The sequence below is a fragment of the Hyperoodon ampullatus genome (assembly GCF_949752795.1).
Source record: "Hyperoodon ampullatus genome assembly, chromosome: 1".
In the NCBI taxonomy this organism is placed as follows: Eukaryota; Metazoa; Chordata; class Mammalia; order Artiodactyla; family Ziphiidae; genus Hyperoodon; species Hyperoodon ampullatus.
The window spans coordinates 108,656,629-108,672,996 of record NC_136914.1 but is presented as its reverse complement, the minus strand read 5'-3'; the positions used below and the strand labels follow the sequence as shown (position 1 = coordinate 108,672,996).

At 34.3% G+C, this 16,368-nt stretch overlaps 1 protein-coding gene across 3 annotated transcripts in view; it reads right to left on the bottom strand.

The window, feature by feature from the left end:
• JMJD1C (jumonji domain containing 1C) overlaps window positions 1–16,368 on the bottom strand; it is a gene marked incomplete at its 5' end in the record, with an annotated part of 271,806 nt that overhangs the window by 43,320 nt on the left and 212,118 nt on the right. For all 3 annotated transcript variants that reach the window (XM_079717100.1, XM_079717101.1, XM_079717102.1), the window contains 4 exons: window positions 87–273; window positions 371–514; window positions 1,845–1,969; window positions 4,277–4,382. In XM_079717100.1, the coding sequence (XP_079573226.1) occupies window positions 87–273; window positions 371–514; window positions 1,845–1,969; window positions 4,277–4,382 (562 nt within the window). The remainder of the gene's footprint in view (window positions 1–86; window positions 274–370; window positions 515–1,844; window positions 1,970–4,276; window positions 4,383–16,368) is intronic.

The following is a 16,368-nucleotide window of genomic DNA, read 5'->3' as shown; positions in this document are numbered from 1 at the left end:
TCTTTCAAATTAATATTAAATAAGCATATTTTAAATGTATTTTTGTTTTATATGTTCTCATGCCCTTTAAAAAAGGTAGGTCCTACCTCCTCGTGCTATATAATCATATTTTTCCTCCTTCATCTTCTCTTCATCTGGTATACTGCTATCTGAGCCCTTCCTCTTATTTGGACGAATATTTCTTTGTTGCTGGTGTGAATTCTGTTTTGGTACAGCAGCTTGGGAGTTCATTGCTGGTCTGGGACTATTTGCTTGGGCACGTGTATAATGACCCTAAAAATAACCAATTAACAATGATTGTTCACTACCGGATCCTAAGTAATTTAAGGGAAAATATTTTACCACAATCCATCACTAACAACATACATACGTGAACAGTGTTGCTATTTTGACTGGCACGAGACCTTCGCCGTGATGTAATGCCAATATTTTCACCTTTTAACAAAGAGTGAACAACATCATCTAGAAAGGTCATTTGAACCATAGAAGGATCGACATTCTGTGGTTCTAGTACCTAATCCATGACACAAAACAAGAACAAAAATTAAATCCAATCAGCTAGCCAATGTGATATTAGGTACAATTTCTTTACTGAGTAGAGATGTTTAGAAATCAGTTTGAGATACTGTCAGACTTACAATAAATCAACTTTAACCATTAAAGATAAGGCTACTGTTTCACATGTTAACTAAAAATTAAAAAGCAAATACATCTATTGCAAGTATACCTTGCAAAACAAGGATTAGAGTTATTCAAGAGTATATTGCCAAGTCATAAAATGTATTTCAAAAATAAAAAGTAATTTTCAAAAACAGCTGTAAAATAAAACAAGAAGGTAGAGCATGACAGGAATTCCCTGGCGGTCCAGTGGTTGGGACTTGGCGCTTTCACTGCTGGGGCCTGGGTTCAATCCCTGGTTGGGGAACTAAGATCCTGAAAGCTGCATGGTGAGGCCAAAAAAAAAAAAAAAAAAAAAAAAGAAGAAGAAAGTAGAGCATGGGAAGCAGAAAAGGACAAAAATCATATAAATGAATAATAGTTTTAAAGACAGGTTAAAGAAAGAACTATTTTAAAAACTAAAGGCAATTTTGTGCTTCACTGAGAGGTCAAAGTTTGTTAGCTTTTAAGGAAAAAAATTAAATAAAATTAAATGATATAGTTTATTTAGCATTTTGACTAGAATTTTAACCAAAGCATCTGCATTGTTTATAGAGGGGGTTCTCATTTATTCAGACACCCTCCACAAGCCACTCAGGTAGGAAGGTGTAAATATCTATTTTCTGGGGGTAAATACAGTACAGCTTTAAAAGATTTGAAATTAAGAATTTCAGACTGTTAACTTAAAACTCCCTATGAAATTCATATCCTTAACATTCACCATATTCGCTATAAAACTTAAGGGAGCATCCCAACTCTGGAATTTGACGTAAAAAGAACTTCAGTGTGCATTAAAGTTTTCATTCGTGAAAAGAAACCATTTGGGAAATATTTTTATTACTGGAGAGGCAGAAAAACTGAGACTTTAAGAAAGTTTTAGCTGACCTACTGATAAAAAAAAAAAAGACTAAACAAATAAGAGTTTGATGCCTCCATTTCAGGGACTGATTTTATCAGTGTTGAAATAAATTTGGCATCACTATCTTGCTGTGACCTCCAGTGACCTCTATGTAACATCAGACACATTTGAACTTATTAGGATTACATGACTGCACCTAGAGATGAAAATTATTTGGTGTCAACCTGTTGCTCCATTGTGGGGCGGGGGGGGAGGGGGGGCGGGGGCGGAGGAGAGGCATGGAATATGTGAATTGTAACCAACTCTTTTCAAAAATTGGACTATTTACCTGATCATTCATAACGATCATGGTGCGAGTGAAGAGATCATGATGAGTAATTATGCCAGTAAACCACTGGGTGGCAGAGTCTTGTCTATATACTCTCACTCTGTATCCATTCAAGGAATAAGGACCTTAAAAAAAACAAACATCATACATGATTGAGTTCATGGATGAAATGGGAAAGTAATTTGGAACTTGATGTATGAACCTTCTAGTTGCCAAAACTTTACCATAAGCAACTACAAATTTTGATTCCAGTGACAGGAAAAGCTGCCAAAGTCTTAAAACATGCAGAGACTGTTAACTGAATTTATAAATACAATACTAAAATGCCATATTGGTGTAATTTTGGATTAAACCCATTTTTAAAAATGATATCTATATATGTATACAGATATCCTTCAGAAAATAGGTAATGATTAAATAATAAAAGATATATATCTGTATATATTTAAATATGTCTTAAAAGAGAATGGAGATGAAAATTTCTTCAATTCACAGGTACTAAAATGGTATCAAATACTTGAAAGTTTAATAAGAACTGTGGGGGGGGATCTGGTGCACCTTATTAATATGATAGTATTATACATTAACAATTTACAAAATGCTTTCACAATTTGCAGATGCTTATTCAATCTTTTGAATCTTATTCAAAAACTCTCAGATATTTCCCTGTTTATAAAAATTAAGAAAGTGAGATTGATAGGTTAAATAAATTTTTAAGTGAAAGAGCTAGAACTGAATTTATTTTTCTGAGTCCTAGATTGATACCTTTTCTTCTACAGTTAAGACATTTAACATATCAATCAATGATTTAATGTTTGACAGTTTAAAAAAAAATCTATGCTGATATCAGTCTAAAATATAAATCTAACACATCTGTAGAAAGTATTCCATATTACCTGTGAATCAAACACATTCATACCTGTAATCTATTATACAAACTATATATAGTCTTAGAATTTTTAACTACGGAAGAAAAAGACTCCAAATTATTTTTTCTGAATGTAATATAGAAATAGCTTATAGATTAACTCCAAATAGGACCAATTTTCAATACCCGTCAGCACACCATCTTAACTGTCTTGTTCTACCACCACACACAATCTGGAGTCAGTCTCACGTAATTCTGCTTAGGATGGAAAGGATTACTGCCTTAATGATTTCACCTCTAAGAATATGACAAGGAAAAAAAAGTTACTTTAAAAAAATATTAGCCTGGCTTCTTCAATAAATAAATTGAAAGGAAGAAAAAAAGAGATAGATGGGTCATATCCACTAATCAATCTGTGGACATTTTCTGGATCCCAGATTAAAAATAAATAAATAAAATAATAATCAATCCTGTGAAAAATCAATGAAGACATTTATGAGACAAATGGAAACTTGAACCTGAGTATTCAGTATTTGGTATTAAGGAACTATTAATTTTTCAGCATAATAATGGTATGGGGGCTTTGTTTAAAAATAGAACACAGCAATGTCTGAAAATTGACAGAAATAAATGAGAGTACGGGTGGGGCAGAACCTACCAAGGTTTTATTTTACAGTTGTTGGAACCAGGAGATAGAATATTTCGGTGAACTTCCACGTGCCAATTTCTCTGTATGTTTCAACTTCTCCATATTAAAAGTTTAAAAAATATTTAGCCTAAGGAGAATTTAATAAGTAGATGATCTGCTGCTATAAAAACCCATACAAAGAAAGGCAGCCACAACTGAGATTATCTCTATTAACGCTTAAATTAAATGGCACGGAAGTTGAGGTTCAGATAAACATGGGAATTTAACAAAATTCCTTTTAGAAACATTCAACCAAATATCAATATTCCATGTATCCATGTCATACTGTTGCGGTTTCAGTTCAATTTCACAAAAAGCTTACATTTTCAATATATGACTTTACTGACAGGAAAAGAAATCACTAAGAACCATAAAATCTCACTGGTTTGAAGACAAACCTGTAACTTACTAAAAAAAAGGAAACAAAACTAAAACTAGTATTGTGGTCATTGCTGAGGAAGGCAAACTGAATTAGGCCACTTTTATCAGATACCAACAGCATTCTTCAAAGGAAATCAACTGTGGCTTTGGGCAACCCTCCACAGCAAACAATGCTTCCTTCTCCAGGAAGGACACACCTAAAGCATTCTGCAGTATGGAAATTTTCCTATTAACAAAACACCTGTGTGGTTATAATTTCATTTCAGGCATTCAGCTCAAATTAATGGTGAAATTAGGTCAATAACTGGTTAAGTTACCAATTTCCTATTGAAATTATTCTGATTTTGCTATTATTTTCCCTGGCCTATATATAACTCAAAATATTAGACTGGGTCTTCTATTTGTATTGCATATAACTGAACAACCAAAACCAAACATGAGAAATTGCCCAGTTCCAAAAATATATATATTAATGCATAACTTCAAAACAGTTACCTTGCATAAAAATCTCCTGAACCTTTTGTTCCTTTACCCAGACTTTCACTTCTTCCTGAAGTTGCGGGTTGTCCCTGAGCACTGGGTTTAGGCTGTCTATGTCGTCCTAGAATTATAGATTAAAAGAAAGGTCTACGTTACACTGTCCTAACATTAATGTTACCATCATTCCCTGCTGAACGTTCTAAGGACTGAAGAAAATTCCTTGATCTAAATGTACACAAAAACGCAAATTCATAAGTTATAGTTCATTAGCAGTAACATAACAATGGAACCTAAAAAATTAATCCATGATAAGACAAAAATGCCTTAAGACGAAATTTGAAATTTACTCATTTCAAACTGTTTTGTTTGAACTGTTTGTTTTCTAACTGAAAGCCTTATACAAGTTTCCCAACTGCAAGCCTTATACAAATCACCTTTTAAAGGGTTTCACTGTTAGAAGCAATATACAAACCAAATAGCTTCAGGTCATCTAAGGCTGGTAGCAAACAAATCAAGTTGAATATTTTAGTGACAATATATATATATATATATATACATAGATGAGTTACCCTCTCCCCATAATACCTAAAACATTAGTTTTAAACTACAAGTCATTATCCACTGTCTTTTGATTTAAATTGATTTGATTTAAATGTCATCAAATTCAGTTCTACTCAAACTCATCTGACCAGTAATTTCACTGCTAAAAGTTTTATTTTTTCAAGCCAGTGTCAAAGCATCCAGGCAATTTAAATTACATTATTGATGGTATTATCCTCATAACAGGGTGGATCTAGACCCAGAAACAACCGGTTCTCTCTCCTTGGAGATGTGAATCACACAGTCACACGGTTTCCCACAATCTGTTGGTCCCCCGCTGGACTCTTTGACATTCTGTTCTCTCTCAAAGCACCTCTGCTGCTCCTGCATTTGAGATCAGCGGCAGGAGCCCTAGAGTAGAGCTGGGAAGAACAACAAAGCAGCACTGTCAATTTGGCGGCCCTTTTAAAAGTGGACTAGCAGATCATGGAAACCAGTGAATAGAAAGGAGCTACATGAAGGGAATTTTATCTGGTGAACAAAAATAATTTGGCAATACAGAAAAGCCAAAAAGCGGCTGAAGAGTACAAAGAATCCCTAAATCAAGCAGGTCATACTTCATTCTTTTCTAAAGTTTATCCAAGTAAAGCACTTTCCTTCTCATCTCATCACTGCTTTAAGGAACTACTCTGTATTCTTGGAATAATATTGCGGTAAACACTGATATTTCATTTGTACTTAGTGAACAACAAACAGAAGTAAAGGCCTTTAAACTTATCAACTATGTTCTCGTTGGAAAATACAAAGAAATGCTGCTTTACAGCAGAAGGAAATACTAGAGTGGAAAAGTGTTATACAAAAAGGAGTTAAAATCTGTCATTTTGGGCCCATGCATACATGTCTTCCTTTTCGTAAAGAAACTTCCTAGCAATCCCTTTTCTCCACTCCACTTTAATAATACATTGCACACTTAATCTCATTATTTGAGTAACAGAAAATACATGGTCAGACTCTAACCCTCTTGATGCACATCAGGTGACAGTCTAGTCCATGACAGACAAAACACAGGAAACTTTCTATTTCCCAAGGAAAACCATTACCATTTCCAGACAGTTCTGACAGATGCCAAGTTCTTTTAAAATCTTTCTCACTTTAACTTCCATACACAGGTCCAAGCTTAACCCCTTGGAGTCAAACACAAGCCTAATCACTTTCTTACCTGACAGTCCTTCAAACATTTGAATTCTGGTTTTACGTTTTCACAACCTGAGTCTTCTCTAGTCTCAACACCCACCTTTATCAGTTGTTCTTCTTACTCTTATTCTAGACATTTAACTGGCTCGAAGAAGATGGGTACTTGTCTAGAAAAGTACAATCTACAATCACATGGGTGTCACAAGCTGACTTATATCAAATTTACTATAGTGTATTGCTCCCAAGTCTTAATATTCGGGGTGGGCATGGGGAGGAGTAAAAGCAGCACTGCCAATACGTTGTAGACAAGTACAGGTATGATTTATAAAACCAGTTCCCTGTATTGAAATTTTATAACTAAAGCTACTGAGATGTAAAATTTGCTCAACATTTATATTTTATTTATTCAACAGGTTAAAATAATGAGCTACGTTTCCAAGATCATTAGACAACAAGTATCTTCTCACCAATGACCTGCTCATTTCTAGGGAAAAAAAGCATACCATTAAAAGCTGATAATATCAGTCTACTCACTGAAATAACCTTACGTAAGTTCAAATTTCTATGTATCAATTTCCTCATCTATAAAGCAGGGTTAATAATATCTCTTTTCATATTAATGAGTATGTTTTTATAATAAGATTTTTAAAAATTTACAGAAACTAGTCTTCTTAACACATTCAATTCTAAATTAACCATGGTACTGAATGACATGCATTACACAAAATTAATTAAAACCCATGAAAATTATCCCAATACAATGCCTGATTATGATAATCATATTGTTGCTGAAGTCTTCCTCTACATATAGTGCTTTGTAAGTTAGAGTTATTTCTGTTGAGTTGTGGTCATCGTTTCCATTTTAAAGAGGCTCACAAAAGGCTAAACGATCAAATCCTGTAAGAGTTGTTAGCAGGTACCCAAATGAGGTTTTTTCCCCTATTTATTTACCTGAATAATGTTGTGAAAGTGTAAACAATCAGATACAAGGCTATAAGGCAGACTCACAGAGAAGAGCATCTGTTAATTAAAAACTAGTTATGAATGCTTACTATCTTTCACAGAATGCAACTAACAAACAATGCCTTGAGCTTATATGAGATTAAAAACAATTTACCTGCACTGTACTTTTCATTAACTGTAGTATAATCCCCCCCAATTTCATACTGTATAACTAAAATTATATGTATTCATTAATCCCTCCCCCCAAATCACCCATGTAGTGAAGGAATAAGCACTCTCTGTGAATCTTCTCTTCTCCATAAACTCCATCCAATGTATTAATTACAATGCTAGTTATAACTTCCAGCAAACGACTAATGGGGAAAAAATCAGTTCAGCAAGATCTGTTGTACGAGAAACATAGAAAACATGGAAAAGTGCTAAACAATGCCTTAAGTGAAGTTCTGGACTGTATTTATTGTTCACTTGTGCTTTTCCTCCTTTTGCAAAGACAAAGATTAGCTTTAATTGAACATTAGTGGAACCTTAATGTAAAGAATAATAAAGAAAAATAGCTAACATGACTGTGCATTTACTATGACAGATATCACATTGGGTGCTTTCCGTACTATCAATTTTTATAAAGCTGAGATTATTATACCCCTTTACATGCTATACACAGAGAGGTCCATGGTTAAAGTCAGGATGTGATGGAGAGACCTAGCATTTGAATTTAGTTCTGTGACCCTAAAGCTCAGTCTCTTTTCATCTATTCTCTGCTTCTCTTGAACTAGTACAATGAAGAGGCATAAAATAATAGACTATTTACTGTCACTGCCTTTCAAAATTTGACACCTTTCTTTACGTTATATGGAAGAGGTGAAAGTCAGAATGGGTCAAAAGACATCAATATTAGGTGGAAGTTATCGTTCTACAACCTCACATTGGCTATGTGAGATTCCGCATATCAAAATAGTCTATAACACTCATCAAACAGAAAAGACTTAGGATGTTAAACTCATGCAATCTTATAATCAGAAAGCATAAAAGAGAAGACAAATCACTTTGGCAACGTGACTTAGTCATGACCTACAAATTCCCAAATGCTGTGTTTCTAGGTTAAACACCACCCTGAATTAAAAACTGATCATCTGAGATGATCAAAATACAGACTTTTTCTCGTATGTACAGAAGAATATGATGAAATAAAAAAGCAGCATTCCTCAAAATATCAATATAAAAGTTGAAATCAGGTTGGAATCTGTACTGTGACAGATTACTGTACTAACCTAATTTTCAAGCAATTCTCTACTTCATCCCAGTTCAAAGGGAAACAGTAACAAGTACAATAACATAAAAAATAAGATCTTAGTACTAAAATATTCAGATATGCCTGACTAGGTTTAATAAATAGCAATATTATTACAGTGCTCAAAGTATATGTAACACATTTTCTAAGATAATAAAGAACAATCTGTCTTACCATAATCAAGTGCTCCTTACTATTTCAACAAATATTTTCTTTGTTACACATCTTCCGGATTTAAATACTGACTGAAGAGCCAGCAGAGGCACGAAATAGGTAATAATATACCAGTTGTTAGTTTCTATCAAGATGACTGAGTTGACTGGCTTAATAATTTTAAGAGACTTGCTCTAAAGTCTTAACTGATGACTTTTAGGATACAAGAAATATAAAATTGGAGCAGTTTCTCTCCCTTTGGACAATATCTGATGGAGAATGACCTAATGCCTGCTTTCAAACTGATACTGAGTATGTCTTAGAATTTTTTTCCTCCTGCAATAAAGCCCTTGACCTCTGTGGTGACAATTTAAATGCAATTATATTACATAAATTCCCCTATAAAAATCACAGTTGATTTTATTTTTATAAGAGTTATCATAAAAGAAACTATCTGTATCTTGAAATGTCAGGTTGGGTGACTGAACATGCTTTGCCACACCACTCTGGCACAGTCATAATTTAAATTCATGCTTCAGCAAAACTACAAACGACTGCCTGTCCTTTAAATCCCTGGGGTTGCTAGTCAACAGTGAAAAACATGAATGTTAGGTCCATATAGGTCAAGAGTGACGCCAATTGCTATTATGCCAATTCTTGTATAACTTATAAAAGAACCCACTTTGTTAATAAGGCTTTACTAAGATAGGAAACTTATTAAGTCTGAGAGTTACCACAGAGGTCTTCAAAAAGCACAGTTGTCTAAACCATCTGCAGTTTAATTAAATGCAACCACCAGAGTGAGGGCTTCCATATAATTTCAAGATTTAAAGCAAGAGTTGGCAAACTTTTCCTTTAAAAGGCCGAAGAGTAAAAACATTAGGCTTTGCAGGCCATAACATCTCTGTCACAATGGCTCAACTCTGCTACTGTAGTGCCAAAAGCAGCCAAACAATACCATAAACAATATATAAATGAATGAGCATGGCTGTGTTCCAATAAAGTTTGTTTATTGGCATTATATGAAATCCGAATTTCACAGATTGTTCAGGTGTCATGACATTATTCTTCTTTTGAGTTTTTTTCAACTGTATAAAAATGTAAAAGGCCTTATAAAAAATGGGAGGCGGGTTTGATTTTCACTGCCTACCCATGATTTGAAAGAACAAATAAAATACTATTACAAAGCAAGATCAAAAACTTCTAATCAATGCAATGCAATTCATTGGCAAATTGACAGCAAACTCTATTTCCATAAATGGCTGCATATTCATAAGCATAGGAAAATACACCAATTACCAAATCCTTTTCATTATTAGAGAAAAAATATTTTAAGATAAATCATTTTTAAGGCTTTCACAGGCTTTCATTTTTTAAGGCTTTTCATCAATTTCCCTGATACATTCCTGTACCATGTTTAGCTCTCCAAATATAATAATGACTTGATTTTAGTGTAGAAAAACTACCCACTTTGAAAGATAAGATTTACTCCTTTGGGTCAATGAGAATTATACTCATATACAGAGGTTGGTACTATCCACTTCTCTGGACACCATAGTAGGGTAAAAATAGGAACATGCATTGAAAAAGAAGAAATTTTCTGAAGACAATGTTGCAACATTAATCCTATGGTTCTTGTATCTGAAGTTAAGACTGAAAACTGAGTGTTTTCTCCATGATAAGGTAATTTAACATAATCTCATTTATACTATCTCTTAAGGAAAACAGATATTCATTTAAAAAGCAAACAAACAAAACAAACAAACAAAAAACAGGGGAGGGGGGATCCAAACAGGGAGACAAATAGAGAGTAATTTCTTTGCTTCTCTACTTCCTCCAAGGGCTGACCTTGTGACGCTCTGAAAAAGAAACCGATTAGGGTTGAAGAGGAAGAAAACGCACCACCACATCCTGCCACAAAATTGTCTCCAAATATTACTGGGAGAAATGATCACTATATTTCAAATATTTTACCTGATATTCTCTATTACATAAGATTAATGCTACGTTGTCTCTAAATGTTCCTAACATAATTCTAAATCTTGTACTGTCAATTTTGGTGACTTGATTCTTCACAACACATTATATGATAAAACCTAAAAATTTCCAGATTTTTCATTATTGCTATTTTAAGTTGTAGGTAGAATTTTAAATTATTATAATTTATTTAGGATCTGATTCCCTATAGATAAACCAAACATCAATATTTTAGAGTCAAGAGTACTGGACACTCTTATCTTTATCCACACTAAACTAAAACTCTGGAGGAAAAAAAAAGCTCTGTCTCACCATTCTTCAAGAACCACCAAATTTAAATGTATTCCAGTTTTTCTGTTAATCAGATTGGAAAAGTTAAAAAATTTATGACATCATTCATGGGAGAGGAAAAAACCTTTTCTGAAAGGCAGTTTGACTATACATCCTATTCTTTTAAACAATGAATGTTTCTGCAATTTTAGCTCACAAGAACTTGTAGAAAATAGGTGAATGATATCAGTGTAACACAGAAGTACTGTTGGTTCATATACCATTTATTTATTTATTTTTGCACTACCTAGTATGAGCAGCTGAATACTAAGTATAAAAATAAAGCTGAACACAGCACTAGACATGATAGCCATCCATTCCACTTTATTCTTTGTTTAATGTAACTGCGTGCTGACTTAGAAGTTCATATTGATTAGACTGCCCCAATTTTCTTTTATTTTGCTTTTGACTCCATAATCCAGCAATCTCAACTCTTCCTTACATATTCTTAATATCAAGCAAACGTCCCCCTTTCTCTTAAAGATAAAGAACTATATTTGCCTAACTTTATTAGAAATGTCTTTTTAAAGTCTATTTTTATAGGATTATTACTGTTTGTGGTAGTACTCTCATTAAAATTTTGCATAAGCTTTGAACAACCTACTCCAAAGCTATTTTTCTCAAAATCTTTCTCATTGTACATTAGGTTTTTCATAGTTTTAATATCTTAAAATACATACTCTTCTTCTACCCAACACTGAACTTTTGAGTAATCTAAGCAAATAAATGAATAACAAAACAAATTAATGCATGTACAAGAAAGGTCTCTCTGTGTTTTAAAATAGAAAAAAGTTTTTTTAGTTGATCATATACTCATACAATAGACTACAACAGTCAGTAAAATGATTACGTAAGCACAAACTTAGTGACACAGAAAGAAGCTAATGACACAGAAACAGAAAAGATTAATTTTAAAACTTCTCCACATATGCAATCTTTTTAAAGACAAACATATTACAATTTTGTACATAATTAAAAGCAATAGATAATTAAGTCCTGTGTATATATAATTTCATAATTCCTGGTTGATTTTGGTTAATTCAGATGAGCGGTATCCTCCCCGTTTCAACATAGCTTAAATATATCCTAAATTGACTGCATATGATTAATGAAATGAATCTATTTTCAGCCTTTAAAAAGTATCCATTTTATCAAAGCATATTTACTTGACAGTGTAAACAATAAAAAAACTTAAACTTTAATTGACAGAAGAGGTTAACACTTCACAAATGTTAACCTCATCTAATCCTAACAAATCCTTTGCTAGTCTGATATTATTCTCTCCATATTATAGATGAAGAAACATTCAAAGATTAAGTAATTTGACTCCAAATCACATGGCTGGAAGGTAAATTACCAAGTGTCTGCATAATGTCAAAGCCCTTCCCACGAAACCTTTTTCCAACCTATGCACTGGCAAAATTAAAAATCTGAATACTCTCTACTGGGTTTTCAATATTTTACTTATGATATTAGTGACATGACCACAGAAAGTGAAAGGAAACCCAAATAACCAAATTATTTTATTGTTAAATATGGAAAATGATGTTTGCTAAGATAAAGTCAGTTCACAGGAATACAGTATTCCAAAATTTGGAATGGATATTATAAACAACAAAAACTCTGTAATTTATCAGATATAAGTAACTTATCAGATCTCAGATGGGATTTTGGAATGGGATATACTATATTAATATAAACATCCTATTACATCAATTCATAAGAAAGCGACTGCTTATGTTTCATTATTTTTATTTGTTCAGTTATACCAAGGTTAAAGAAAAAGCTAACTAGATTATTCTTACTATATTAATTAAAAACAACAACCATTTGGGTTTCTCTGCTAATCTCCCAACTGAATGAAACTGACTTTTTAAAAATATTCTCCTGAATACACTTTATGCAGACTTGTAATATTTCTGCATTTTGAACTACAACTTGCTAAGTGTCCTTGCTTGTCAGAATTACCACAGAGCAAAAATCAGAACAACAATTAAGTAAAACTTTTAAAACCACTTGAAGGGAAATGTGTTTCCTTCTAAAGCCACATGTTAATATTCTTCGTGGTATCTTTAATAATAGTTTTGAACTTTTCAAGGCAGTTCAAAAGTCTGGAAGGCAATTTTTCTTTCAAGCTATTTAAAAGCATGGTTTTTACACAGTTGAGTCATCATGAGTTCAACCTATTGAGTCACCTGCTTACAGCATCTGCCAACCACAATTTACTAACTGCAGTTTCCTCAAACTTACAAACTGAACAAACTCAGGAAGGCCTGGGAACTGTTAATGTTTTCCAAAGGAGCAACTGAAAATATTCTTTCAGAACAGCCCAAGTTTAAGAAAATAAAACAGCAAAAAAGCAACTTCCTTGCTCTTGATGAGCCCTCCACCTATGGCAGTCTCACCCTACCTTGTGAAGAGGGAGAGAAGGAGCTCAACCTAAGAAGGAAATAAAATTATATGCTTGCATAATAGTTTTTTGGAAAGTAATCTACTAAAAGTAATCCCTAGTCAATGACTATTCTGATCATACAGAGTGAACATTTATTTTTAAAATATAAAATGCAAGTGATATAATTTCAAAATTAATACCATGCCATACACGTTCTGGGGCTGATTTTCACTATTTCCAATATACTGCTATGGAAATGATACACCTATAAACTTGAGAACTATTATACCATACTTTTCTTTTCTCAGAAAGAATTAATACAATCTAGTCCAAGTTGAAATAATCAACAAGTCCTGTAACTTGACAGACTTGGATCTTCCAAGTGACTCAGTCTTTTATCATATGACCCCAAGTTAAGTATCTGTTCCTCTCATTGAGTCTAGAGCAAATGCAAATACATGACAAATGTGTTAAGTTATTCAGAGAAAAGGAGGGAGTTAAAACTACAACTCAAAAGTATCAAAATACAAGAACATCTTAATTACCTAGGAAGGAAGATAGTATGCATAATGTACTTTACCAAGATTTCCAATCACTGCTTTGCTATTCCTAAAAGGGTAAGTTTAACTTACTTAGAAAATCTAATTAGAAAAAAGAGAAAATATACTGAATGAGACATGCCAAATGCTTATTACAGTTTATATCCAAAAGAGAGCAAGTTTTTAAAATAACTTACAGAAATAAGAAAATTTATCAAAATCCTACTAATTCTGAAAATATTTCTAGAGTTCCTTCACTAAATAATATATTAAACACAATTGTAGCTTTCTGTCAATACTCACAGATATCATTATTGATTACTGTTATGATAGTCATAATTATCGATTGATATAAAGGATTATTGCCTCTACACCAAACCGTCCCAGAAAGTCAAAATTTGAGTTGTGACTACGTTTTAGTTTCTTTTGTAACCTCCTGTGCTATCAAGCTCCCAATCTACCATCATCATACTTTTTAAAATTCTGATTTCGACCTTTCATTTGCTATGGTAGAGGAAACCAGATTAGATAATTTGTTGGAATTATGTTTGAAACAGTCTCTAAGTGTGGGGCTAAGAGCTCCTCCTTTGAGTTAAACATATTAGAAATATATTTCATTCAACAAGATTTCTGAATACTAAGTATAAAATTACTATGCTAGGAGACTGGCAATACATATAAGAGTTTCTGCCCTTGAGGATCTTACAGCCTGTAGGAACAGGGACTAATACACAAATCACTGCAATACAGATTATACAGAGTTTTACATATAATACAGAGGTGAGAAAAAGAAGGTGGGGAAAGATAATCTAGTTCGGTATATCAGGAAAGGTATCACAGAAAAGGATATCTGAGTTGGGACTTGAGGAAAGCATGGATGGGTACGTAGATTCTTGAGTTGAAACTTCAAAAACGCAAGGGCACCTACCAGGCTATGGTAGAACAGAAAAGAAGGGCTTTTAAGACAGGGTGAAATGCATGTGCAGACACAGACATAGATAGATGAAACAGTATGGCCTATGTGGAGAACTCTAAGTACAATGACATAGACTGAGGACAAGGGAGTAGGTGAGCAGAAAGACCGTACTTGGAGAGCTCTCTAATAGTCTAGCCAAATGAGGATGGAGGCCTTACAATAGAGATGAGGAGGATGGGATGGACATATGCAATGGTAAGCTATTTTTGGAGGTCAACAAGGGCAACAGAGGAACCTAAAACACTCTCGGCTGTTGATTTGAGTAACAAAACGGGGTAGATACAGTTACACCATTAGCCAGGATACAGAATGATTAGGAAGAAAGACAAGGTTTGAGTGCTGAAACTTTAACACAGTCGGCAGTAGAAAATATGGGTTTCACCTTCTCAATGACATCCACAGGGACCACAATACTCTAGCCTGCCTCTCCCTTCTCCAAGCCTAATTGCTCTTACTTTGCTTTACTTTTCCTTTTGGCTTAGCAGTAATTAAACCATCTATCATACTGTACCACTTACTTGTTACTATATTTATTACCTACTGTGCCTCTTCTAGAATTTAAGCTCCAAGGGGACACGAATTTTTTGTCTAAACAATGCCAGGCACATAGAAGATGCTAAATAAAGGTGTTAAATGAATGACAGTGTAGCAAGGAAGTCTGGACTAGAGTTACAGATTCAGAAGACAGGGTTTTTAAATGATAGTGAAAGCAACTGGAAATATGACACTGCTTAGGATGAGTAGTGAAAAGAGAAGACACCAAAAAGGAAGACTGTGGAAAACCACCCACCATTAAAACTGCAGAAACCTTTTCAGGGAAACCTGAAAAGAGATGTCACAGAAGCAGTTAAGAATAAAAGAATATCCAAGACAGTGATCCTCAGTGTTAAATGCAATGGTCCAGTAGGATAGGAATGGAATAATATGTTTGATATTTAAGAGGTTATTAGTGATCTTAACAACATTAACATTAGTTTTGTGGGAGTGGAACTGAATTTTTAAATTTACTTTTGCTTGGGACTTCCCTGCCAGTCTAATGGTGATGACTCCATGCTCCCAATGCAGGGGCCACGGTTGGGGGGGAGTGGTCCATCTCCCCTGGGGGGGAGGGGGAGGGAGAGGGGGAGGGAGAAAGAGAGAGAGAGAGGGAGGGGGAGAGAGGGGGAGAGGGGGAGAGGGGGAGGGGGAGGGGGGGAGAGAGAGAGGGAGAGGGAGGGAGGGAGGGGGAGAGAGGGGGAGAGGGGGAGGGGGAGGGGGGGAGAGAGAGAGGGAGGGAGGGAGGGGGAGAGAGGGGGAGAGGGGGAGGGGGAGAGAGAGAGAGAGGGAGAGGGAGAGGGAGGGAGGGAGGCGGAGAGGAATAAATAAATAAATAAATTAATTAATTAATTTACTTTTGCTTAATTTAAATTTAAATAGCCACATATGGCTAGTGGCCACCAATAATGGGCAGCACATTTTCATGGGGTAAAAGTGGAGAAAATTAATAGGACTATCCCAAGATAAGAAATTAAGAGGTAGGTGTGACAGAAAGACAAAGTCATAAGAGAGTTAAGGTGGTGGTTAAGAATGACTGAAATAATGTATCACAGGAGAGATATCTTGGCTGGAAATAAAATGAAGAGAAAACTAGGAGAATGTAGGAAATTCACCAATTATGTGACCACTGCCAATTATGTGACCACTGGTGAGGTGGTAAGGTCTGTGAATGACAACTATTTTGTGCTGAAGGTTTAAAAAACAATCACTTTGAATAGG